Genomic DNA, 26246 nt, shown 5'->3' with positions numbered 1-26246 from the left:
CACTCCTCGTAAAACAGAGACAATCTGCCCCCAACCACCGGTACCGAGGAGTGGACCGGCCGTCCATCATTGTGAAGGCTTTCCGCCCTGAGTGGACTGGGTGTTGCCAGGCCTACCGAATCGTCTTCCCCAAAAGGACTGAGACCATGACTGCTGTCTGTTGGTGAAATGAGGAAGTGGCGGTCGAGGTGTTCAAGACCTCCGATCCCCACGAAAGTGAGACCTGGATGAAAAGGAACCCCTAGACTTCGGCCTGTCCTCAGGCAATCGGTGTACTTTATTCTCTCCAAGCGACTGAATCAGATCCTCCAACTCCTTGCCAAAGAGCAGTTTGCCCTTAAAAGGCAGAGATCCCAGCTGAGACTTGGAAGAGACATCTGCTGCCCAGTTTCGTAACCACAACAGATGATGCGCCGAAATGGTGGAAACCATGGTCCTAGCTGAAGTGCGGAGTAAATCATGAAATGCATCCGCACTATAAGCGATTACAGCTTCAAGCCGTCCAGCCTGGAGGGTTTCTCCCTCCGACAATCCCTCATTGGCCTGCAGTTGTTGCACCCAGAGAAGGCCTGCCCGCAAAGCAAAATTGTTACACATAGCCGCGCGGACCCCAAGCGCTGAGACTTCGAAAATTTTCTTGAGTTGAATTTCTAGCTTGCGATCCTGCAAGTCCCTGAGGGCCATTGTGCCGGTTACCGGGATGGTGGTCTTTTTTGTGACAGCAGAAACTGCCGAATCCACTTTGGAAAGCCGAAGAAGCTCTAAGGCCTCTTCTGGAGAGGATATAGTTTATCCATAGCTTTGGCCACCTTCAGACCTAAGTCCAGCGTATCCCACTCTCGAAAAAGCAAATCCGTGACTGAAAAGTGAAAAGGAAAAGAGGAGTGCGGACCCCGCAAGCCCAACAACACCGGGTCCGTGGCCCCCAGCCAGGACTGTTCCTGGGGAGTCTCAATACCCAGTTCACCTAAAATGGCAGGGATGAGAGGACCCAGCTCCTTACAAAAAAGCCTGACCACCTTAGGATCGTCGCCATCCATCCCATGAGATCCACACAGACCTCCCTGTGCTGGATCTGCCTCCCCATCAACCCCCCCCCCCCCTCGGAGGCTGGGAAGGTAACTGCGGATCCTCCTGATCCCCAGAGTCTGAAGAAGAATCAGAGACAGCCTGAGGTGTCCCCAACCTCAAAGGCCTCTGTAACTGAGGGCGACCCGTCTCATCTACATTACCAGTACAAAGTGCTGCCCTTCAGGCTGGCACTAGCCCTCCTGCATTTTTACCAAATGCCTAGTGGTGGTGGCTGCTTACCTCAGGCATCGCTTGGTGCACATGTTCCCCTACCTAGACGACTCCCGCTCCGGAGCCTTGCAGGCTCTGACCCTGTTGGTGCAGACGCTACAGACGGTGGGGTTTGTCATAAACTTTTTTCTTGGACTTGGCTGCAGGGTCCAACAAGAAAGATCTATCAAGTTCCCTCCTTCTTACCTGCTTTCCTGGCTTTGAATGTTCTGGGCATCAACAGCACAAAATCTGATGAGAACGAAGAAGCGGAAGAGGAATCAACGGTATCCCCCCTCCGAGATATCCCCTAAGCCATGTGGATCAGGCCCCCCCGAATTGCCCCCCTCAGGGGCTGTCTTTTGCGGGGTTAACTGCGACGGGAGATTTCCTTCCCCCTCCGCCACATTTACTGCTGCGCTCGCTGCTGAGCTCGCTGCTGCGAGCAAATCCAAGATGGCACCCGTTCCCGCACTCAGCGGGAACGGGCTGAGAGTCGGGGGCTGCAACTCCCCGAAGGCTCTGGAGACAGTCTGGACCTGCATAACGACCTTCACTGGGGTTGCAGAGGCTCCCTCTCCTCCTGAGAGGCAAGAAGAGCAAAGCCCTTCTCTCGACAGCTGCATGCGGCACCACAAGCCCAACACGCGGCTCTCCTCGACATCTGACAACAAAAACACAAGTGCTCCTCAGCACAACCCCGACGTAAACGCGGCGAAAGGGGACTAGGGGAGCCCAAAAGCGATCAGAGGGAGAAGGAGAGCCCAGAAAATGAAAGGCAACAAAACTGCAAAAATTTTAATTTTTTTTTTACTTGCCCTAAAGCCTCCTGGTCCCAATCCTACTGGGAGGCGTGAGCTGGGCTCCCCGGTATCACCCCAAGTACTGCACTTAGCTGGAAATAGGGTCCTCAACCCTTCACCTCAGCGGCCTCTACAACCAGGGGGGATGGTCCCCTCAGAACCTAACAGCCCCCTGGGAGGCAGAAGACTGTCTCCTGTAGCCCAAACTTCTTTTTCCTCAGTTAAAATCAAAGACCTCTTTTTTTTTTTTTTTTAACTGACTAGGCTATACCTAACCCTAATCCAACTCTAAGTATGCTCACAGACTGTAACATATGAAACATAGAAACGATGGCAGAAGAAGACCAAACGGTCCATCCAGTCTGCCCAGCAAGCTTTCACTTTTTTTTTTCTCCCCCATACTTATCTGTTTCTCTTGTCCCTTGTAAGTGACTTTTTGTTGTATTTCCCTTCCACCCCGCCATCCCTTCCACCCCCGATATCGATCTATTTCCCTTCCACCCCCGCCAATGTAGTTAGCAGTGCTGGAGCTGCTTCTAAGTGAAGTATCAGTGCTGAAGCTGCATCTAATTGAAGTATCTAGCTAATTGTTTAGGGGTAGTAATCGCCATCATAGCAAGTTACTCCCACTCATGTTTATCCAGCCTGTGCAACTCAGTCCTTGTTGGTTGTTGTCCGAATATAAATCATCTTTACTTCATTCCCCTGGTCGTTTAAGCAGTGATCCTGTCATCATTCCCCCTGCCCCTGCATAGCAGAGAACTATGCTGGATATCGTTGAGAGTGAAGTATCAGGCTAATTTGGTTTGGGGTAGTAACCGCCGTATCAAGCAAGCTATTCCCCTGCTTTTTTATGGATGCAAATCCTTTTTTTTTTTGTTTTTCTCTATTTCCTCTTGCTGTTGAAGAATAGACCAATGTTGGAGTCGCATTAACCGTGTGTATATTTATTTAATTAGGAAACTAATCTCCAGGTAGTAGGCGTCATTCCCGCAAGCCATCATTTTGCATCAGCCATCTGCTGGAGACAGAGAAATACTGAAGGACTATAGGTGGCATCCTGGTATATATGGCACAGTCCGTCAAAACTTCTGTCTCCATCTGCTGGAGGGGAGGCAAAACCCAAGAGTCTGGACTGATCTGGGTACGTACAGGGAACAGAGATTAAAGTTGATGAGGGAGTCAGCTGTAGTAAGGACCTTACAAATAACAGCAAAGGCATTTAAAAGAAAAACAAATTTTGAGGCATATGTAATCAAGGTCCACTTGGTAAAGCACAATTTTATCTGCTGTTGTATGCATGTTTTATGTGTGCAAACTTTATTCCTGATACAGCAAGACGTTTTGTGCAAAAAAAATACCCACAAAATCTGCTCTCCCATTCAAATTTAATAGTATTGAAGGTATTAACAATCACCTCCCAATGCAGAGAGATGTTCTTAGATTGTATGTTGTTAGCACTGGAACCTTACAGCCGGATTTTCAATGGCTGGGGGTTACACGCATAGACGGGCCCTGTGAGCGCGAGCACATTTTCGAAAGTGCCTGGCCACGCGCATAACCCTTGGTATGTGCAGAAGTGCCGGGCCATCGAAAAGGGCCGAGCTGAGGGGCGGGGTCTGGGCTGGGAGGGGGCCGGCCAGGACAGCAGCCATTAGGCCCTGTCCCAGGGAAGCATGTGCTGGCCCATAACTTACTTCTGCTCTGAAGGAGCAGGTAAGTTAAAAAAAAAAAAAAAGAATAGGGTAGATAGAGTTTAGGGGTCGGGGAGGAGAAAAGGTAGGAAGGTTAGGTAGGCGTATAGGGAAGTTCCCTCCCAGGTCGCTCCTTAATTGGAGTGGACTGGGAAGGAACTGGGGAAGGCCTACCTGTGTCGCTGTGCATTGCATTTTAAAATTTCCCCCCCCCGCGCGCACGCGTCCCAACCTGCCCGCACGCGTCCCAACCTGCCCGCACATGTGTGTGTGGATTTTAAAATCCGGCAAAAATGTGCACACGGGAACCACAGGGTCGGATTTCCCATAAGGCCAACCTAGGCCATGGCCTAGGGAGTAGCAGTCAGGGGGGCGTATATACAGCAGAAATAACAATCAAACATTTACAAATTTTTCAGTATTACTTTGAAAGGCCATATATTTAAATTTAGCAAATGTTGCTTACCTGTAACAGGTATTCTCACAGGACAGCAGAATGTTAGTCCTCACATATGGGTGACATCACAGGATGGAGCCCAATCACGGAACACTTTTGTCAAACTTTCTAGAACTTTGACTGGCACCTACTGGGCATGCCCAGCATGGCACTAACCCTGCAGTAGGGGTCCCCCTTCAGTCTTGTTTAAAAGCTACAGGAAGTGCCGAAAAATAAAATAAGAAACATAACGAACCCAACACCGCAGGGTAGCGGGCGGGTTTCGTGAGGACTAACATCCTGCTGTCCTGAGAGAACACCTGTTACAGGTAAGCAACATTTGCTTTCTCACAGGACAAGCAGGATGGTAGTCCTCACATGTGGGTGAGTACCGAGCTGAAGATGTCCGAGAAAAGCACCAAATGTACCCAAAGACATGCAATAGACACAAGGACTGGGGTGAAAAATTGGCTGAGGGCATCCTGAACCCTACCGGGCAGGCAGAAAGGTGTTGGTACGTCAAGTTGTGAATAGGTTACGCAGGACAGATTGACTTTGTCCAAGCAATAGTAGGCTGTAAAGGTGTGGAGAGAACTCCAAGTGGCAGCCCTGCAAATGTCAGGAAGCAGCACCGAGCGTAGGTGTGCTACTGAAGTCCCATGGCCCTCACAGAGTGTGCTTTGACATGGTCTTGAAGCGGAATGCCTGCATGCTGGTAGCAAAAGGATATGCAGTCCGCTAACCAGGATGAGAGAGTCTGCTTACCCACAGGCTGTCACAATTTAATAGAATGGAAAGAGACAAACAATTGAGTGCTTTTCCTGTGGGCAGCTGCACGGTTTAGGTAGAACGCTAGAGCCCGTTTACAGTCAAGGGTATGCAGAGCCTGCTCTCCTGGACTGGAGTGGGACCTGGGAAAAAAGGTAGGTAGTATAATGGATTGATTGAGATGAAACTCTGATACTACCTTAGGCAAGAACTTAGGGTGAGTGCAGAGTACTGCCCTGTCTTGCAAAAGTATAGTGTAAGGCGGATAGGTAACTAGGGCCTGTAACTCACTAACTCTGCGAGCCGAAGTGATTGCCAAAAGGAAAATCACTTTTCATGTGAGATAGCAAAAGTTCACAGGATTGGAGAGGCTTGAATGCTGGTTTCATGAGCCGACCCAAAACCAGGTTGAGGTCCCAAGAAGGGGTCGGAGGACGCAGTGGAGGCTTGAGGTGAAGCAAGCCCTTCAGAAAACGTGTTACAAGGGGTTGTATTGATATGGGAACATCCCCGACACCTGTATGGAAGGCGGCCACCGTACTAACATGCATTCTGATGGAGGAAGTTTTTAGACCTGACTCCGACAAGTGCCAGAAATAGTCCAGAAACTTCGTAACTGGACAGGTAAAAGGGTCAAGGGATTGAGAAGAGCACCATGACTGAAACCTGTTCCATTTGTAAAGGTAGGATTTTCTCGTTGATGGCTTCCGTGAAGCAATCAGGACACGGGAAACTGATTCAGAAAGGTTAAATGGCTGAAGGATTAACCTTTTAACATCCATGTCGTCAGGTACAAAGCTTGACGATTGGGGTGGAGCAGGCACCAGTCGTTTTGCGTAATCAGAAGCGGGACCTTTCCCAAGGGATTGTGCCTGCAAATGGAGAGATCCTGTAGTATTGGAAACCACACTTGGCGTGGCCAGTGAGGTGCTACCAGGATCATGGTTCCCTTGTCCTGACGTAACTTCACGAGAGTCTGAGAGAAGTGGAAGTGGAGGGAATGCCTATAGGAGACTGGTTGCCCATGAGAGGGAAAACGCATCTCTTGGCTGAGAGTGTTGGCTGCGAATGAGAGAGCAAAAATTCTCTACTTTGCGGTTCTGAGATGACACAAAGAGGTCTATGTGGGGGTAGCCCCAACGTTGGAATATTGAGTCCGCTACTGAGGGTTTGAGAGACCACTCGTGCGGTTGAAAGGTGCGACTCAGCTTGTCTGCCAACACATTGTCCACTCCCGGCAAGTAAGTGGCCCTGAGGTATATCGAGTGGGAGAGGGCCTCCTCCCATATCTGTGCAGCTTCCTGGCACAGGAGGTAGGAGCCCGTGCCTCCCTGTTTGTTGATGTACCACATGACCACCTGGTTGTCCATCTGAATCAGGATGACTTGGTTGGAGAGGCGATCCTGAAATACTCTGAGAGCATATCTGATTGCTCGAAGCTCCAGGAAATTGATTTGGTGTTTGGCTTCCTCTGGAGACCAAGTTCCTTGTGTCTGCAGATTGGCCACATAGGCTCCCCAACAGAGGTTGAAAGCATCGGTGGTGAGAGTTATTTGAGGGTCTGGTGCCTGGAAGGAAAAGCCTTGGAGGAGATTGATCTGATTTTTCCACCAGGCGAGAGACTGACGGAACGAGTCGGTGACGTGGACAATGGTCGACAGGGGCTGAATGCATTGAGTCCATTGTGACCGTAGAGTCCACTGTATGACTCATGGCTAGGCGGGCCATTGGGGTGACCTGAACTGAGGATGCCATGTGTCCCAGGAGGATGAGAAAGTGGCATGCAGTCATGTAGCGCTGAGACTGCAGCTGGTGTGCGAGACAGACTAGAGTGAGAGCTCATTGTCGAGGTCGAAAAGCTTTTGCCTGCAAGGTGTCCAAGTCTGCCCCTATGAATGATAAGGTTTGAGATGGGACTAAGTAGGATTTGTCGTAGTTGACGAGAAATCCTAGTGAAATCAGTGTGTGTAAGGTAAGATGTAAGGACGACTGAACAGTTTGCTGAGTGGGAGCTAACCAATCGTCTAGATAGGGGGTAGACGTGAACACCTTGAGTCCTGAGGAAGGCTGCAACTACTACGAGACATTTTGTGAAGACTCGTGCTGCAGACGCGAGGCCAAATGGAAGCACTTGGTACTGATAGTGCTTGGGGCCTACTAGAAATCTCAGGTATTTGCGATGAGATGGAGTTATCGCAATATGAGTGTATGCGTCCTGGAGGTCTAGAGAGCAGAGGCAGTCCCCTCTTAGTAGAAGAGGAAGAAGAGAACCCAAGGTTACCATTTTGAACTTTTCTCGATGGACGTACTTGTTGAGGGCACGTAGATCCAGAATTGGACGAACACCTCCCGATTTTTTGGGGATTAGGAAGCACCGGGAATAGAACCCTAGGTCGTGCTGAGAATAGGGTACTGGTTCTATTGCCTTGGGCTGGAGAAGGAGAGAAAGCTCCTGTTCCAGAAGGATGGAGTGATCGGATGTTCTCCACATCGGTAGAGGTGGGGAGTCCGGTGGGATGGAGAGAAAGTTGAGATGATAACCTTGAGCGATTATCGCTAGGACCCACTGGTCTGAGGTGATTGAGGGTCACCTGTTGATGAAATGGCACAATCGACCTCCCACTGGTATGTAAGGCAGTGGAAGCTGGCTGCTGCTCTCTATGCCCAGTTTTTGCTCTACTGGGCATGAGCAGCAGTTCCCGCATGACTGCTTGTTGCTAGATCTCCTCAGTTGTTTTCAAAGTGTAAAGAAGTAATTCTTGTGAAGGAAGCTGTCCAGGAAGGAGGGCAGATTAGCATGGCTAATTCATCCTATCATCTATGGAAAACACCCTTTACAGTAAGTAAACTTGCTTTTTTCCATTGATAAGCAGGTTGAATTAGCCATGTTGTCTGGGGAGTCCCAAGCTGAGGGTTGCTGCAGTGCCTCGTTTTCTTTTTGCAAACTGGACTCCTGCGTGGGCAGCCATCACTTGTCTGCCATTTTGTTTAAAGATTGCTTGGCCTACAGAACTATCAGAGACCATCAGTTGGTCCAGGCAGTAGAATAATGTGAAAGTATGGATTGAAGATCATGTTGCAGCCTTGCAGATGTATTCAGTTGGTAGATTGTGAAGGTATGCCACAGAGATTGCAGTTGCTCACAACTGGTGTGCTTTTACTGAACCCAATAACTGGATGGAAGCATAGCAGGAAATGTGATTGATTGATCGAGGTGAAAGGCAGATACTACTTTCAGCAGAAATCTAGAATGTATCTGAAGCATCACTTTATGATGAAAAATTGTAGCTATAGTGGAAAATGAATTAAAGCCTGAAGTCACTTACTCTTCTTGCAGATATTATAACAATCAGAAATAGGTCTTTCCTTGTAAGGAACCTGACTCCATAGGCTCGAAAGGTTCTTTCATTAAGACCTTCAAAACAACATTAATACCTCTATGTACTTGAGACTTCCAAATCAGCAGATGAATCTACTATAAGGCCTCTCATGAAGCTAGAGATCAGAGGATGTGTTAAGATAGGTGCTTCATTATTACGATTATGATAGGCCACGATAGCACTCTGTATACTCACATTAAGAACATAAGAAAATGCCATACTGGGTCAGACCAAGGGTCCATCAAGCCCAGCATCCTGTTTCTAACAGTGGCCAATCCAGGCCATAAGAACCTGGCAAGTACCCAAAAACTAAGTCTATTCCATGTTACCACTGCCAATGGCACTGGCTATTCTCTAAGTGAACTTAATAGAAGGTAATGGACTTTTCCTCCAAGAACTTATCCAATCCTTTTTTAAACACAGCTGTACTAACTGCACTAACCACATCCTCTGGCAACAAATTCCAGAGTTTAATTGTGCGTTGAGTAAAAAAGAACTTTCTCAGATTAGTTTTAAAAGTGCCCCATGCTAACTTCATGGAGTGCCTCCTAGTCTTTCTATTATCCGAAAGAGTAAATAACCGATTCACATCTACCCGTTCTAGACCTCTCATAATTTTAAACATCTCTATCATATCCCCCCTCAGCCGTCTCTTCTCCAAGCTGAAAAGTCCTAACCTCTTTAGTCTTTCCTCATAGGGGAGCTGTTCCATTCCCCTTATCATTTTGGTAGCCCTTCTCTGTACCTTCTCCATCGCAATTATATCTTTTTTGAGATGCGGCGACCAGAATTGTACACAGTATTCAAGGTGCGGTCTCACCATGGAGTGATACAGAGGCATTATGACATTTTCCGTTTTATTCACCATTCCCTTTCCAATAATTCCCAGCATTCTGTTTGCTTTTTTGACTGCCGCAGTACACTGAACCGACGATTTCAATGTGTTATCCACTATGACGCCTAGATTTCTTTCTTGGGTTGTAGCACCTAATGTGGAACCAAACATTGTGTAATTATAGCATGGGTTATTTTTCCCTATATGCATCACCTTGCACTTATCCACATTAAATTTCATCTGCCATTTGGATGCCCAATTTTCCAGTCTCACAAGGTCTTCCTGCAATTTATCACAATCTGCTTGTGATTTAACTACTCTGAACAATGTTGTGTCATCTGCAAATTTGATTATCTCACTCGTCGTATTTCTTTCCAGATCATTTATAAATATATTGAAAAGTAAGGGTCCCAATACAGATCCCTGAGGCACTCCACTGTCCACTCCCTTCCACTGAGAAAATTGTCCATTTAATCCTACTCTCTGTTTCCTGTCTTTTAGCCAGTTTGAAATCCACGAAAGGACATTGCCACCTATCCCATGACTTTTTACTTTTCCTAGAAGCCTCACAATTGGTGAACTCGCTAGTCCTGATTGGGAAAGATGGTGTAAATATGAAAGCAATAGTTGAGGCCCACAACAGAAGGGGGTTTATAGAGTTAACGATGCACCAGGTCAAATAACAGTGCCATTTGAAGAATTAATTATAATTAAAACCATGGACCCCCCTGACACTAACTACAGATCAGTTTCCAACCTACCATTAATTGCAAAATTAATAGAAAAGACAGTTCAAAAACAACAATCAGAGCATTTAGAAAATAACATCCTGTATCCATCACAACATGGATTCCGGAAACATTACAGCACTGAAACACTTTTACTTGCACTGACAGACAATATATTAAGAGGATTTGACAGTGGAAAACATTACATTCTTGTATTACTTGATCTATCTTCAGCATTCGACACAGTAAATCACGAAATGCTAATCAAAAGACTAGAAGAAATGGGACTACACAATAACACAATTACATGGTTTAGATCATATCTTAATAACCGAATGTTTCAAGTACAAATCAATAACACCATATCCAAAAAAATAACATTAAAAACAGGAGCACCACAAGGATCCGCACTATCAGCAACACTAACATTTATCTACTACCACCATGCCATCTCCTAGCAGGTCTAGGAATCATACACTACGTTTACGCCGATGACATTCAATTAATCCTACCAATTGAAGACACCATTGAAAAAACACTAAGCTCAGCTAATATGTATCTTAACATAATCAAACAGCTTTTAAACCAAATGGAATTGGTAATTAACATTGACAAAACCGAATTCTTACACTTAGAAAGAATATAAACAAAATAATGCTCAAAAACAATCAAAAAATCGATTTAGCCGAGAAGGTGTGTAACCTAGGTATCATAATAGACACTGAGCTGAACCTTAAACAGTACATATCACTAAAGGTTAAAGAAGGGTATGCAAAACTAATGGTACTAAGGAAATTAAAGCCATTACTGACATTATCAAACTTTCGCACAGTACCCCAAGCACTAATATTTGCGAGCACGGATTACTGTAACGCACTACTGTTGGGATTACCTTATACATCAATAAGACCACTGCAAATTTTACAAAACTCAGTGGCTAGAATTCTCACAGGCAAAAGAAAAAAAGAGATCACATTACAGATACACTAGCAGAACTACATTGGCTACCTATCGAACAAAGAGTTCAATTCAAAGCTTACAGTACATAAACTGATCCACGACAAAAAAGCAGAATGGCTGAACACAGCACTTCGAGTACATGTACTACATAGAAATTTAAGATCAGCAAACAAAGCTCTCTTAACCATTCCATCAGTAAAAACAGCTAGACTAACCCAGGTCAGAGAGCGTGCACTATCACTGGCTGGTCCCATATTATGGAACACTATGCCCCTAGAAGTAAGACTACAGAGAAATTTCAAAATGTTTAAAACAAATCTCAAAACTTGGCTTTTCAAACAGGCTTTTTACAAAGAGAACGGTGAAAGTATGTAAGGATAAGACGGCACAGAGCACCCAGCACATAATCTCCAAGTGACTACCTGGAAATTATCTTTATCCCAATGAATACGTAAATAACAATTAAATACTGAGAATGAACAGCATGTACTCACCCAAGAGACATGTATAAAAGGGCAATTTAAGTCAGAAATCAAATAGTCTATAATGAATTATATGTTACCGGTTATTAATGGCACCTTTCGTAAAGTTTAAGCTATTGATTACTATATGTGCCTTTTTGTAAATGTTATGATGGTAAATAACTTAATGACGGTATAGAAAAACGTTTAAATAAATAAATAAATGAGAATTTCTTGCATTGGTTTCGGTAAATTCCAATGAGTTAGGACCGTGTGTTCAACATCCATGTTGTAAGGTGTAGGTGTTACGTGCGGGTGTTTTCGTGTGCCCATGGGCCTCAGTCCGACCCCAGACGGATCCAGGACCGAACCGAGGGTTGACAGCGTGTTCCAGCATGGCTGACGGTCTTACCCTCTGGCAGGCCTGCAAGCTCCCAAGGCCAACAACAGGATGATGTTGGAATGTGAATGGTCCTCCGAACATTCCGAGTCCTTTCAGACCTGCCGCTTGGACTGGCATGGAGCAGCAGGCCTGGCCTGAGGTCGAGGGCAGATGGACCTTGACATGAAGACATGACACCAAGATCGATGCTACGGCATTGCAGACAAAGAAATGGCACCAAGGCTGATGCGGACGGCATCAGAGACGAGGGCTGGCACAAGACATGACACCAAGGCTGATGCGAAGACATCATGGACCAATGGTCGATGCAACGGCATCCCGGACCAGGGTCAATGAGACGACATCAGGAACAAGACATTGACATGATACCAAGACTGGTCCGGGACGAGACGAGGAACTTGACGAAGTCCAGATGAGACGAGAGATTGGGTGGAAGGACATTGGCACTGTCTCTCAGGGCGCCCTACACAGTCCACCCGCGGGGCTGGTCGCAGACCACCCTGTCCCACAGCGTGCCCTACACAGCCTGAGGAGGCTGGTCACGGACCACGCTGAGAACGGGACAAGCGCAGGGAAGAATCCAGTCGAAGTGGAACTCCGACGACGAAGCCAGATGTCGCCCGAAGCACCACAAAGGCTGGCAGGACATGACGGCTCAGGAGCACAGGACATCAGTCCACCTGCAGGCCACTCCACGCTCGGGAAAGACATCATCCGAGGGAGTTGAGTCTGACAGGTACCAGAAGGCTCAGGAGCGCTGAAGCAAACACCAAGAAGGGCAGAACACCAAGGAACCTGGAACATCAGGAAACGGAGGATCAAGACGAGACACCAAGACACCTGGACGAGGACCTCAGGCACAAAGACATAACTTGACTTGAAGATGAAACGAAGAGGAGCTCCATGAAGAAGACCTGACGGAGCTCTGGCAGGCAGGAGCCTCCAGAGGGAAGTAACTCCGTTGCAAGGCAAGGCTGACTGGAAGTTGAAGTCCTTTTATAGGGCTGCAGACAGGCGACTCCCTGGGAGGAGTTTGGAAGGCCCACACCTAGCTGGCCCTATAACTACGGAGGAGTGCTGCGGGCTGGTCCCTAGGGAGAAGGGCAAGGCTCAAACCAGGAAGTCCATGCAAACACAAGCAGCCTCAGGCAGGCCCCAAGAAGATTGAGGCCTCCCAGGTCCTGGAGCAAATCCTGGATAGTTCATAGGCGAGACCCCGGCTTTGGAGTGGCCTCCAGAACCCAAGGGCTCAACCTGCAGGGGAGGCAGCTAGTAAAAGTGAAGCTCCAGACTGTTCTGCTACGGGATGCATTCGCTAGCTGCAGCATAGACCTCGAGGGTTCACCCTTGAGGCTGCATCAAATATGCTGCAGCACTAAGGGCTCACACACCGCATCTTTCATAGCTCTTATGCATCGGCGCGTCGTACATGGTACACTTCGAGGGCTCCTACAATGCATGCCTTGGTACGCCATGTGTCAATTGCTTTGAAGCTTTGGTGTTCTGTGAGCCAGTTGCTTCAGCGCGTTGTTCACTACATGCTTCAGCATGTTATAGGTTGTGCAATTCAGCATGCCATGCACCATGTGTTCTGGAGCGTCGTGTTTTGATGCGTCTAGTGCCTTGGGCTGTAAAGCAACCTTTGATGTGCTTTTGGATGCAATTTGCACCGTGGCCTTTTTCCGCGCTGCCGTAGCTACTTGAAGATGGGGGTGCTGAGACTTTGATTCTGATGGCAAATGTAGTACCTCTGGTGTCCCCATGGATGCAGCCCATCAAAGACTGGGACTGAGTTTCTTAGGCCCTGGAGAGGACTGAGTCAATCTTCTATCAACCTCCCTCGCGGATGGAGCAAAGCCTTTTGAGATTGAAGAAGTTTTTTGCTCCCCTGCTGACACAAGCTCTTCTCTTAAGCTGTCTCTGGGCCCATGGAGACATTCTCCCATAGCCTCGGCAGTTGGCCTGGTCGTGGTCAGCCCCCAGAGAGAGGTAATAGTAGTTGTGCTCATCTGTGAGCGACATTATGTCCCCACATGAGCAATTCTTGAGTACTTTTACATGTTCAATCTGCCTTTTCCACCTCTTTAACAAATGTTTAGTACCTTCTGTGAACAAATCTCAGCATGAATGTTACTGGTAGGTTTTCACAAGATGGCCTCAGTTACCTAATTTTTTTTTCCAGACTAGTCCCTGGTGTTGATAAAAGGGTTGATTGTTTGTACCTGTATCTATTCAACTTTACACCCTCTACTGTAGTATAGTACAAGAAACAGACAAAATCCCCAACTGTGACAAAGTGTATTAAATATGAAAGTCTCCACGGATACCTTTTATATTCTGTATATACAGATATCCTTAATATTCAGTGATACAAACAACTGCCCTCATCCTGTTTTTGGTGTTTGTTATGATCACTACTATTTATTTATAAAATGTACACAATACTGTGCAATCACAAGGCATATGAAAGCTTAAAGGTCTCTCTCACAAAGAATGTATAAACTAAGTGAAGACTGATTAAGGAAAACAGAAAACAGCAGTTGCACACAGGGAAATTAGATTATTTGTTCAAACCTCAAGGTCACACCATGACAGTGACTGGCAAAAATGGGAATCAAATCTGAGAATCGGAAGTTCTAAACCACTAGGTTATGCTGCCAGCTCAGGAAGAAGATTTAACTCTTCACATAAAAAAGATAATCCATATTTTAGATAGGCTTATTAAAGCTGAAGACCAGGCACTTTGCATGCCAAACAGCTACTTACTGTCTGAAAGCTCTATCACAGTCTTCTTTCTTGTGCACAAAGTATGAATTATCTTGCTGTTTCCTCAATTCATCCATTTCTCTCTCTTTCATTTGTTCTTCTTGCTTCTTCTTAAGCCACAACTTGAAAGCTGCGTTTGGATCTCTTTCCAAGTACTATTAAAAAAAATGAATATCTGCTTAGCACAGTACACAGTATGCCATATGGTGCTATTCTAAATTGTTTTAAGGTGCAGATTTTTTCACCTTGTAAAACATTCAAATATTTGACAGGCTTCTGTAAAGTACAGAAAAGTGAAATTTTCCATAGAAGAGGAAATTCAAGGATAAAGGGTGCTCCAGCTCTTGCCAGGTTCAAATGCAGGCTGCTTTTAAAACATGAACCTAATTGTTCCTGCAGAAAGTCTTCTTACCTCACCCATGGGCCACATCCTTCTATAGACAACTATCAAGAAGCTCCTTGAAGTTGGCTCTGCTGTTTTAATTTCAAGAGCCCTCCCACATGTTTTGTGTGTGTTTCTTGTCTGTCCTTATTAGACTGTAAGCTTCAAGAACACTATACAAAGAACAATAATAATGTACAAAGTTGCAGGCTAAGAGAGAATTTGAAAAGAAGTTGGCTGTAGAGGAAAAAACTCACAGTAAAAACTTTTTAAAATATATCCGAAGCAGAAAGCCTGTGAGGGAGTCAGTTGGACCGTTAGATGATCGAGGGGTTAAAGGGGCACTTAGAGAAGATAAGGCCATCACGGAAAGATTAAATGATTTCTTTGCTTCGGTGTTTACTGAAGAGGATGTTGGGGAGGTCCCGTAATGGAGAAGGTTTTCATGGGTAATGATTCAGCTGGACTGAATCAAATCACGGTGAAGATGTGGTAGGCCTGATTGACAAACTGAAGAGTAGTAAATCACCTGGACCGGATGGTATACACCCCAGAGTTCTGAAGGAACTAAAAAATGAAATTTCAGACCTATTAGTAAAAATTTGTAACTTATCATTAAAATCATCCATTGTACCTGAAGACTGGAGGATAGCAAATGTAACCCCAATATTTAAAAAGGGCTCCAGGGGCGATCCGGGAAAACTACAGACCGGTTAGCCTGACTTCAGTGCCAGGAAAAATAGTGGAAAGTGTTCTAAACATCAAAATCACAGAACATATAGAAAGACATGGTTTAATGGAACAAAGTCAGCATGGCTTTACCCAGGGCAAGTCTTGCCTCACAAATCTGCTTCACTTTTTTGAAGGAGTTAATAAACATGTGGATAAAGGTGAACCGGTAGATATAGTATACTTGGATTTTCAGAAGGCGTTTGACAAAGTTCCTCATGAGAGGCTTCTAGGAAAAGTAAAAAGTCATGGGATAGGTGGCGATGTCCTTTCGTGGATTGCAAACTGGCTAAAAGACAGGAAACAGAGAGTAGGATTGAATGGGCAATTTTCTCAGTGGAAGGGAGTGGACAGTGGAGTGCCTCAGGGATCTGTATTGGGACCCTTACTGTTCAATATATTTATAAATGATCTGGAAAGAAATACGACGAGTGAGATAATCAAATTTGCAGATGACACAAAATTGTTCAGAGTAGTTAAATCACAAGCAGATTGTGATAAATTGCAGGAAGACCTTGTGAGACTGGAAAATTGGGCATCCAAATGGCAGATGAAATTTAATGTGGATAAGTGCAAGGTGATGCATATAGGGAAAAATAACCCATGCTATAATTACACAATGTTGGGTTCCATATTAGGTGCTACAACCCAAGAAAGAGATCTAGGTGTCATAGTGGATAACACATTGAAATCGTCGGTGCAGTGTGCTGCGGCAGTCAAAAAAGCAAACAGAATGTTGGGAATTATTAGAAAAGGAATGATGAATAAAACAGAAAATGTCATAATGCCTCTGTATCGCTCCATGGTGAGACCGCACCTTGAATACTGTGTACAATTCTGGTCGCCGCATCTCAAAAAAGATATAATTGCGATGGAGAAGGTACAGAGAAGGGCTACCAAAATGATAAGGGGAATGGAACAACTCCCCTATGAGGAAAGGCTAAAGAGGTTAGGACTTTTCAGCTTGGAGAAGAGACGACTGAGGGGGGATATGATAGAGGTGTTTAAAATCATGAGAGGTCTAGAACGGGTAGATGTGAATCGGTTATTTACTCTTTCGGATAGTAGAAAGACTAGGGGGCAGTCCATGAAGTTAGCATGGGGCACATTTAAAACTAATCTGAGAAAGTTCTTTTTTACTCAACGCACAATTAAACTCTGGAATTTGTTGCCAGAGAATGTGGTTCATGCAGTTAGTATAGCTGTGTTTAAAAAAGGATTGGATAAGTTCTTGGAGGAGAAGTCCATTACCTGCTATTAAGTTCACTTAGAGAATAGCCACTGCCATTAGCAATGGTAACATGGAATAGACTTAGTTTTTGGGTACTTGCCAGGTTCTTATGGCCTGGATTGGCCACTGTTGGAAACAGGATGCTGGGCTTGATGGACCCTTGGTCTGACCCAGTATGGCATTTTCTTATGTTCTTATAAATATGAGAAAATACTTCTTTATTGAGAGGGTGGTAGATTCCTGGAACAGCCTATCAGCAGAGATAATAGCAAAAAAATACCACGAGATAATTTAAACATAGAAATGACAGCAGAAGAAGACCAAATGGCCCATCCAGTCTGCCCAGCAAGCTTTCACACTTTTTTTTTTTTCCTCATACTTATCTGTTACTCTTGGCCCTTAGTAACCTTTTGGTTCTGTTTTCCTTCCAACCCCGCCATTAATGTAGAGAGCAGTGTTGGAACTGCATCTAAGTGAATATCTAGCTTAATTAGTTAGGGATAGTAACCGCCGCAATAAGCAAGCTACACCCATGCTTGTTTACCCAGTCTATGTAATTCAGTCCTTGTTGGTTGTTATCTGTATATAGATCCACTTTTCTTCATTCACCCCTGCCATTGAAGCAGAGAGCTATGCTGGATATGCGTGAAGTATCAGACTTTCTCCCTTGCCATTGAAGCAGAGAGCTAACATGCATTGAAAATGAAGTAAACGTGCTTTGAACTGACACAGAACGCTGAGGGAAAGGTAGCTGAGGGGTAACATCTAGTAGAAATGAGCAAGAGGCTCAGTGGCATGCAGTCAAGGCCTTCTAGGGATTCAGTGAATCCTCAAGAGGCTCAGCCTCCTATTGCAGTGTCATTGTTGTTGTTGTTTTTTATTTTGTCAGCTCCAGGTTCACAATTGCATTTGCGAGTGGTATCATCGGCCTGTGTGGGTGCAATGGAAGCAAGACTGCAGCACTGATGGCTCAGTGTCTTTATCAGCTTGGGAGGACCTTTGGCATGATTGGCCCAAATATGCCGATTCAAAGTATCTTATCAGTTTATGTAGGCTCAATGGAGGCACTGCCAGCCAACAAGGCACCAGCTTTAGGTCAGTAAGTCATGCTGGGAGGAGGAAAAGTGTGAGAAAGATAGCTGGGGGCATGGGCAAGCCTTTTGGAGGAGGAGGAGGGAGCTAGGGCGAGATGAGTATTGTGAAGATAGAAAGTTGGAGGGAATTATCCTAGAAGGGAAAGGAGGGAGAGAGAAATAGGGAAAGGAGGGAGAGAGAAATGGGGAAGGGAGGGAGGAAGAACTGGGGATAGGCAGTTTAGCCTGGTGAGTAAGAAGACGTGAGGGAGAGGGAGACAGGCGGAGAAAGCTGAGGAGGGATGAGCCTGGGAAATGGGAGACACTGGATAGGAGATCAGCCTGTGGGATGGAGAGAGGGAGAAAGAATTGAGGGGGAGGGCAGCTGAGCCTGAAAGGGAGGGAGGGATAGAGAGCTGGGTGAAGGAAAGGACACAGAACTTGGGGAGAAGGAAGGAGGGAGAGAACACTTGTTGTTGGGGGGGTGGTGTTTGAGCCCTATATGGGGAAGCAGCAAGAGCTCTAAGGATGTCTAGACGGTAGCAAGCAGTGGCGTAGCCACGGATGGGCCTGGGCAGGCTGTGGCCCACCTACTCTGGACTCAGGCACATCCAATCAGTGTTGCATAGCAGCCCGTCACAGGGCCACAGCGGATATGCTGGGCGAGAGGAGGAAGAATCCACAAGGCCACCGATGGACCCCATCCATCCAGCAGCTGAGAAGAGAATCGCAAGGCCGCCAGGGCACCCCATCTGACGTGGCCAAGAAGTGGAACAGAATTGTGAGGTCGCCGCTAGACCCTATCCCACCAGCGGCTGAAAGGAGGATGAGGCCCGCAAGGCCACCAGTGCACCCCATCCAACCAGTGGCTGAGAAGAGGAGTAGGATTGGGAGGCTGATGGTTGAAGAAAATAAAACCCTCACCAGAAGGCATGTAGGTGTGAATGGTAGCCTGCCTGGTGGTTGGGGGTGTAAATGGTAGCCTGCCTGGGGGGGGGGGGGGGGGGGGGGTGTGCGTGTATGTCTGTGAATTGTAGCCTCTCTGGGTGTGTGTGTATGAGAATAGGATGGCCGGTGTGTGAATGGGAGCCTGCCTGGGGGGCTGGAGGATGTATGAATTAGAACTTGCCTGAGCTTTATGTGTGAATAGGAGCCTGCTTGGGGGCAGGGGTGAATGGGGAGCCTGCTTACACTGCGTGTGTGAATGAGAGCCTGCTTGGGATAGTGAATGGGAGCCTACCTAGCAGTGTGTGTGTGTGAGAGAGAGAAAGCATGTGGGAGTGGGAGCCTGTATGTGAGAGCCTGTGTATTTGTGTGAGAATGGGAGTCTGCATGTGAGAGCATGTGTGTGTGTACTTGTGTACGTAGGTACAAGCTTAGATTGTAAGCCCTCTGGGGATAGGGAAATACCTACAGTACCTGAATGTAATCCACTTTGAAGCGCTGTGAAAAGTGGAATATAAAAAATAAATAAATAAATACATGTATGGAAGTGGAAGCCTGTATGTATAAGAGAACATGTAAGAGTGGGAGCCTGTGTGTTTGTGTGAGTGGGGAGTCTGCATATGAGAGTAAAAGCCTGAGTGTGTATGTATGTATTGAAATGGGAGCAAAAGCCAGCATGTGAAAGCCTGTGAATTTGTGTGGGAAGATGAAGCTGTGTATGAGAGAGGAAGTAAAGGTGAGAGCCTGTGTGTGTCTGTGAGGGGGAATTGGAGACAGCATATGAGTCCCTGTGTGTATACGTTATGCATGGGAGCGAAGCCTGCATGTGTGAAGAGCATGTGAGAGCTTGTGCGTTTGTGTGTGAGAGAACATGTAAGAGTAAGAGCCTGTGTGTGTCTGTAAGGGGGAATGGGAGCCTGTATATGAGAGATAGCATGTGAGAGTAAGAGCCTGTGTTTTGTGTTTGTGGGAATGGGAGCATGTGTGTGAAAGAGAGCATGTATGTGTGTGGGAATGGGAACCTATGTGTATGTGAGAGAAAGCATGGAAGAATGGGTTTCTGTGTGAGAGAAAGTATGTGTGTGTGAGAGAGCATGTGAGAGAGAGAGTCTATGTGTGTATAGGAAGGAGGAAGGAAAGAAGACAGAAGAAGAGAGAAGAAACAGAATAAAAGAGACCATGAAAAAAGGAATAAGGAAAAGACAGACAAGGGGAAAAAAGAGGCTGGGATCAACCAATTAGAAATATAAGATCAGACAAGAAAGGTAAAAAAATTTAATTTTGCCTTTCAGCAATTGGAATATGTCATCTTTGGAAATGTGCATTTTTTACATTTGTATTTTGCTTTTTCTTTAGTATTCCAGGGTTCACAGAATCTGATTTCTAAGGCTTTCCATGTCAGTTCTGTCTGCATGTTTGTTTCTAATTTGTAGACCCTTATTCTGTATCAGGTAAGGGTCTTTCTGTATTGTGCATGTGTGACAGAGATGCAATATTTTGGCTACCGTGTAGTTTCTCTGTAGGGATTTGTAACAGTCCGGTTTGTTCTGTTTGCCCACTAGGTAGTGTATTAGTGTGCTAGAGCCTGGTGTAATGTTTGCCTTGCTGCCTTTTCATAGATAAAGTTGGTGCTATTTGAGTTCTGAGAGTTACTGCTGTTATGGTATGGTAAGGTTCTATGTATTTATTTATTTATTTTTGCAGGAATTTGTTACTTCACAAAGTGTTTGACAGTGAAAGGAATTTGTTTTTCTGTCACTAAGCTGGCACCGGAATTCTAATTTTTTTTTTTTTTTGCATGTCATAAGAACATGCCATACTGGGTCAGACCAAGGGTCCATCAAACCCAGCATCCTGTTTCCTACAGTGGCCAATCCAGGCCATAAGAACCTGGCAAGTACCCAAACACTAAGAAGATCCCATGCTAGTGATACCAGTATTAGCAGAGGCCATTACCTAAGTCAACTTGATTAATAGCAGGAAATGGACTTCTCCTCCAAGAACTTATCCAAACCTTTTTTAAACCCAGCTATGCTAACTGCACTAACCACATCCCTTGGCAACAAATTCCAAAGTTTAATTGTGCATTGAGTGAAAAATAATTTTCTCTGATTAGTCTTAAATGTGCCCCATGCTAACTTCATGGAGTGCCCCCTAGTCCTTCTATTATCCGAAAGTGTAAATAACTGATTCACATTTACTCGTTCAAGACCTCCATCATATCCCCCCTCTGCTGTCTCTTCTCCAAGCTGAACAGCCCTAACCTCTTCAGCCTTTCCTAGTTCTATTCTTACCTGTTGCAAATCATTTTATGATGATTATTATGATTGCAGCTTTATGCATTTTTGGAAAGAGGATTCATAAAAAAATATATTAATATATTTTATTATGTGATGGGATCTGATGTTTCTGTTATGTGTTTTTTGTTTACTTTTCACATGATAAAAGTGCATTTATAAACTGCAATAAATATAAAATGAATACAGATTAATAAGGCATTTTTAATGTTAGTAAGTGCTTGAAGTAATAGAATTAAAATATTTTAAAAGGTCACTCATGCATAATGGCTGTTGCAGACTACTTAGAAATCCACTGTAGAGTGCATGCTAAGGCATTTTTTATCTATAAAAGTACAACTAGTAGGGCCTAGATCTGTATGTCTACTGCCCACTCATATTAACCTTGAGGCCCCCAAAAAACTTTAGTTCTGGCTATGTCACTGCAGCAGTCTCAATTAGTTTAGAAAGGAATAGATGAGATGGGATAGTAATTAGCCAAATATGTCAGGTCTAATGAGCTGTTCTTGATTGTCCACTAACTTTGTAGAAATCGCTTATGGGATCTTATTCAAGCCTGAACCCATGACAAATAGAAGACCATACTGCTGGAGATGTTCATTGGGGCCCACTGGTTACCTACACCACCACGAAGAGTTCATCATTTTTGAATTCATCCAGGTCCCCACTTGCCCATGGGGAACATTTAGGTCAATATTCTCATCATGCTCTCTGGTAGTACTTGGATAAGCAGGTTCAGACCTAGCTAGTAGCTGGATGGAGGATGACCAAGGAATATCAGGCAACCGTCTAGCCAAGGAAACCAATGTTCCATAAAAAAGCAATGCTCCCTGTGAGTTCTTACCTAAGCAGGGCCAAACCTGGCTAGTACTGGAATGGAGACCCACTGCGGAATAGCAGGCAGCCAGACAGCTGAAGAAATTAATTTATTCATAATCAAGCAAATAAACTCCATATGCAACAATAACCTCGCAATCATCCTAGGAATCACTTGACTGGCAAAGCATAATCCCCAGATCAACTGGCCCAATGGGAACGTAATATTCTCCTTCAAACTTGTGTTGCACTATGAGTTTCAGATCACACTAAAGCTAATCCTTGGGTAGGGATTAACTTCTTAACAAAATCACATTTGGAGTTGATGTCCCGGGTACCATGGAAGTATTGTTCCCTTCCCGACTCCCTGCTCTCCTCTCCCCCATCCCCACTGAGGATTCTCTCTACCTTAACACCTGGCTAGCAGGAGAGTGGTGTCAGCCACCTGCCATTTCTAGCCTGCTCCTCCTGCCACTGACATCTACTCCTACCAAATGGTTCACACATTTAAATAGAGCACAGGGCAGTTCAAAACGCTAATATTCTGCATGGGAGAAAGAGATGCTGGTAACAGGAGAAGAAGGTTAGAAGTGCCAGGACACAGGCGCCATTGTCCTACTGGCTGGAGCCAATCACAGAGAGGGAACATGAGAGAGCCTGGACAGGACAGGTGCTTTTCAGTCACTTTACACATGCAGTGCAACATGGAGAAGGTATGGGATTTGCCATGGCCCCTGAAACAGTATCAGCAGATGCAATAAAGAACTAATAAGCATGGTCCCTGGCAAACAAGCAGAGAGGGGAAAGCCAGGGATACACACTGCATGGCAGCCAACAACTCCTGGTCTTGAAATCCCACCTCCCCACACAGGCCCAGTTAATCATGAGTGCAAGAGCTGCCAAGATGGAAGGTTACCATTCTGCAATTGGCTGCTGCTGCTGCCACCACCACTGTAGATAGCCTGCTGGCCTGACATGGACGACTGGGATATACCCAAACTCCCAACAGGCCAGCTCACCTTGATTACTACCATCTTTCTAACAGGATATCTGTAATAATACTAGGAAGATTGGCTTCACTTACACTATTGTTCAGCTCCTCCAGCTCTTTAGCCTGCTGAATTCTCTTCTCTCCAACTAATTGTTCTCTTTTCTTCTGCAGCCAAGCTCTGAATGCCATTTGGTTCTCCTTTTTCTTTTGTTCTTCTTGTTGTCTTTTCCATTCTTCCTCCTTGTGAAGAATCCTAAAGAGTTAACCATAATCTTGCACAAAGGAATAAATTGTTCTATCTTTATCATGTTCGTAACATTCTATGGTAAATTTTCAATATGGCTCCTATGAACAGCAGCAGGCATGTACTTTTAGCCTGCACAAACCAATCTGGGATTTAAACACAAACTATCCACATAGCTTGTGTTTGAAGATAGGGTATTATTTGGATAAAAAGTACATATGTACATTAAATTGTTTCAGATGAGGTCCTAAATTATGCCTGTTGGCTTTGTGCATATACTTTTTAACTTTAATGTACGCATGTAGTTTTCTCCCCAACCCCTCAACACCTCTTTTTGGTGCCTCTAAAAGTACACATTTTCTTTTTTGGCAGCTGAAAATCCACATAGATGGCTTCTGACATGCTACCCACCTATCCCTTGTTTTTATACCCTTAACTGTTTAAATTCTATAAAGAATATTCATCAATATCATTAATGTTAGTAGTTATCTAAACAGCATTACTACCTATAGATTGAAAGAAAAAAGTATGCCAAACTTAGTGGTCATATTTAACCTCTGTTAATCCATGAGTCATTTTAGCAGTGAGCTAAGACTCAAAAAGCCACATTAAAATGTCATCTGCTTTTCATATACACTGTTCTAAAAATTCAGTGGTATAAACCAATCCCAGCTTAAGCAACTCTGAGTTCCAAAAATGAGCAGGCCGTGTCTAAGGGTACCACAGTGAAAGGGAAACCTCTTCCTCATTTGAGCACCACTCAGCTTTAGTAGCCGTGTTCCCCTGAAAGAATGTGCTTTCACTTGCCTCTGCTTTTTCTGCAGCAGATTTCTGCTGGAAAAGTATCCGTGAAGATTTGAAGAGGTCAACTGCAGGTTGTCTCCTGCCTTAAACATGCCCGCTCAATGTGGCTCAAGGGCATGCACTGAGGGAATAACGTGCGGCCGTTGAAAGCAGTGAAAATCTTCTTACCCGCATAAATGGCTTTGAAAATTGTCCTCTTCAAGTAAAGAAATCAAAGGTTGCTCACATATTTCATGTACAATATCCATAGTAGAGTCATTTGGGTTGGGGTGACCAACTCCAGTCCTCAGGATTCACAAACCTGTCTGATTTTCAGGGTATCCACAATGAATATGCATATTGTGGTGAACGTCCTGCCGTCTCTACTCAGCTCTTGGGGGCAAAGGCAGAGGGCTAGACAGAGACAAAGGAAACCTAGGTATCAGGAGCAGGCCCAGGTTCCCCTTTGCTGAGGCAGGCGGGTGAGGAGGTGGGAGGGATCAAGGTCCCACATACTCTGAAGGTTATGACTAAAGGTCAACTCTTTCAGGACCTTCTCTTCACCTTTTGGACTGACTCAGAAGATACAGCAAGAGGGATGGAGGGTGCTCCATCTCACCAGGGGACTCTGGAGGCTCCAGCTTCCATGCCAGCACAAAGTGAGCTTAACTGCTTAAAAGGAGATCTTGGATGTTCAGACTGTTGAGAGACTAATCAGTTTGCTGTAAAGCAAGAACTGAATTTGAAAACAGGACTATTAAATATTCTTCAATTACCATCTCCATAGAGAGTATTTGAGTAATGTATTATTAATTCATTACTAGCAGAAACCGACAAAACATTTATGAAAGGAATTAGCATTTGTTATGTCTCCCTCCCTGTCCGATCCCAGCACTTGCTGTCCCCCTTCCCCCACCATGTCCCTTCTCCAGCCTGCACGGTGCAAACCAACCAAAGCTGTTTGCTAGATCCGCCAATCTGCACAGCTGAACTGCCAATTCCTTGTCATCTTTCTACAGTGCACAGTGGAGGCCAATGCCAGTCAGACAGATGCGCACCCTGTTGGTCACCGATAGGAACCACTGCACTGGTTCCTAAGTACATTTTATTATCTATATATAATGAGATAAGAATGGAACAATTCTAGCAGGATATTGATAAAGCACTTCAACTACTGCATACTGTTCCAAATGAATACCACAGTTGGACATTTTTTAAAAGTGTACTGCAGGAAAAAAACACACATAAAAACTCATAACTGGGGTCTACTGCTACATAAATGATTCTTTGGAAAAGATTATGCCACTAAAATGAAAAGGAAATCACTGTTGAAATTTTTACTCTCTTAAGGCAAAATGAAAACCTCCCTTTGGGCCAATCCTATGGCAGAGATGTGTGCATTCATTCAAGAGATCAGAGTTTGATTCCTGATCCCAACCGACTTCTCAGGCCAACTAGGGTAACATTCTCTGCCCCTGCACAAAGAGGTAATCTAAACCACTGCACAATGGTGACACCTAGGGGCGGGTTTTGAATAGGACATGCAACTTAAATCTAGCCAGCTAAAACATCGGACTAGATTGAGGAAACGTTTTGAGGCAGATGGATTGATAGTACAGTAGTTGGGCAGAATAGAAAGGGGGTGGGTTAAACTGGTGGTGGGGGGGGGGAAGCCTGGTTATTTGTGAATGAAGGCTTGTGGCACTGTATATTTAGTAGGGGCACAGAGGTAATAATAAGGAGACTATTATTATGGACTGATGGTTCCCTCTTGCTCCTTTCAGCTCCAGCTTAATTAGAACCAACCCCTACTAAATATGCAGAGCCACAAGCCTTCATTCTCAATTAACCAGGCTTTCCCCTCCCCCCTAAGTTTAACCCATCCCCTTTCTATCCTGCCCAACTACTGCACTAACAATCCATTGGCCAGATAAATTTATCTGTATTGCACTGAATATCAGTGCTAACCAGCCACAGAAAATCCCCAACCATTGAAAGCCCCATCACCTCTTATTTATCCAGCTAATGTTTTGCAGGTAATGAGTTACCCACACAAAATTTTACGGGAAATCAGAGGAGGGTTTTGAAAACAAAGATACTGTATGTCTGGGTAGCTCCTGAAATAACCTGGACAAATCTTTTGAATAAGGACCTCTGCTTGTGCTTGTGATTTAGTTCTGGGTTGGTTATTACCTCCAGATTTTCAAGTGGGAATAGCCACTAACTCATATATCACCCCA

At 45.0% G+C, this 26246-nt stretch overlaps 1 protein-coding gene across 3 annotated transcripts in view; it reads right to left on the bottom strand.

Annotated features, from left to right (window-relative positions):
• CCDC181 (coiled-coil domain containing 181) overlaps nucleotides 1–26246 on the bottom strand; it is a 109568-nt gene that overhangs the window by 7483 nt on the left and 75839 nt on the right. For 2 of the 3 annotated variants that reach the window (XM_029578940.1, XM_029578942.1), the window contains 2 exons: nucleotides 23073–23219; nucleotides 14516–14670 (listed from right to left, as the gene is read on the bottom strand). In XM_029578940.1, the coding sequence (XP_029434800.1) occupies nucleotides 14516–14670; nucleotides 23073–23219 (302 nt within the window). The remainder of the gene's footprint in view (nucleotides 1–14515; nucleotides 14671–23072; nucleotides 23220–26246) is intronic. The other variant, XM_029578941.1, reaches the window with a different exon arrangement.

The sequence above is a fragment of the Rhinatrema bivittatum genome, chromosome 15 (genome assembly GCF_901001135.1).
Source record: "Rhinatrema bivittatum chromosome 15, aRhiBiv1.1, whole genome shotgun sequence".
Lineage (NCBI taxonomy): Eukaryota > Metazoa > Chordata > Amphibia > Gymnophiona > Rhinatrematidae > Rhinatrema > Rhinatrema bivittatum.
The sequence above is the reverse complement of the archived record's forward strand: the minus strand, read 5'-3'. Positions and strand labels throughout refer to the sequence as shown.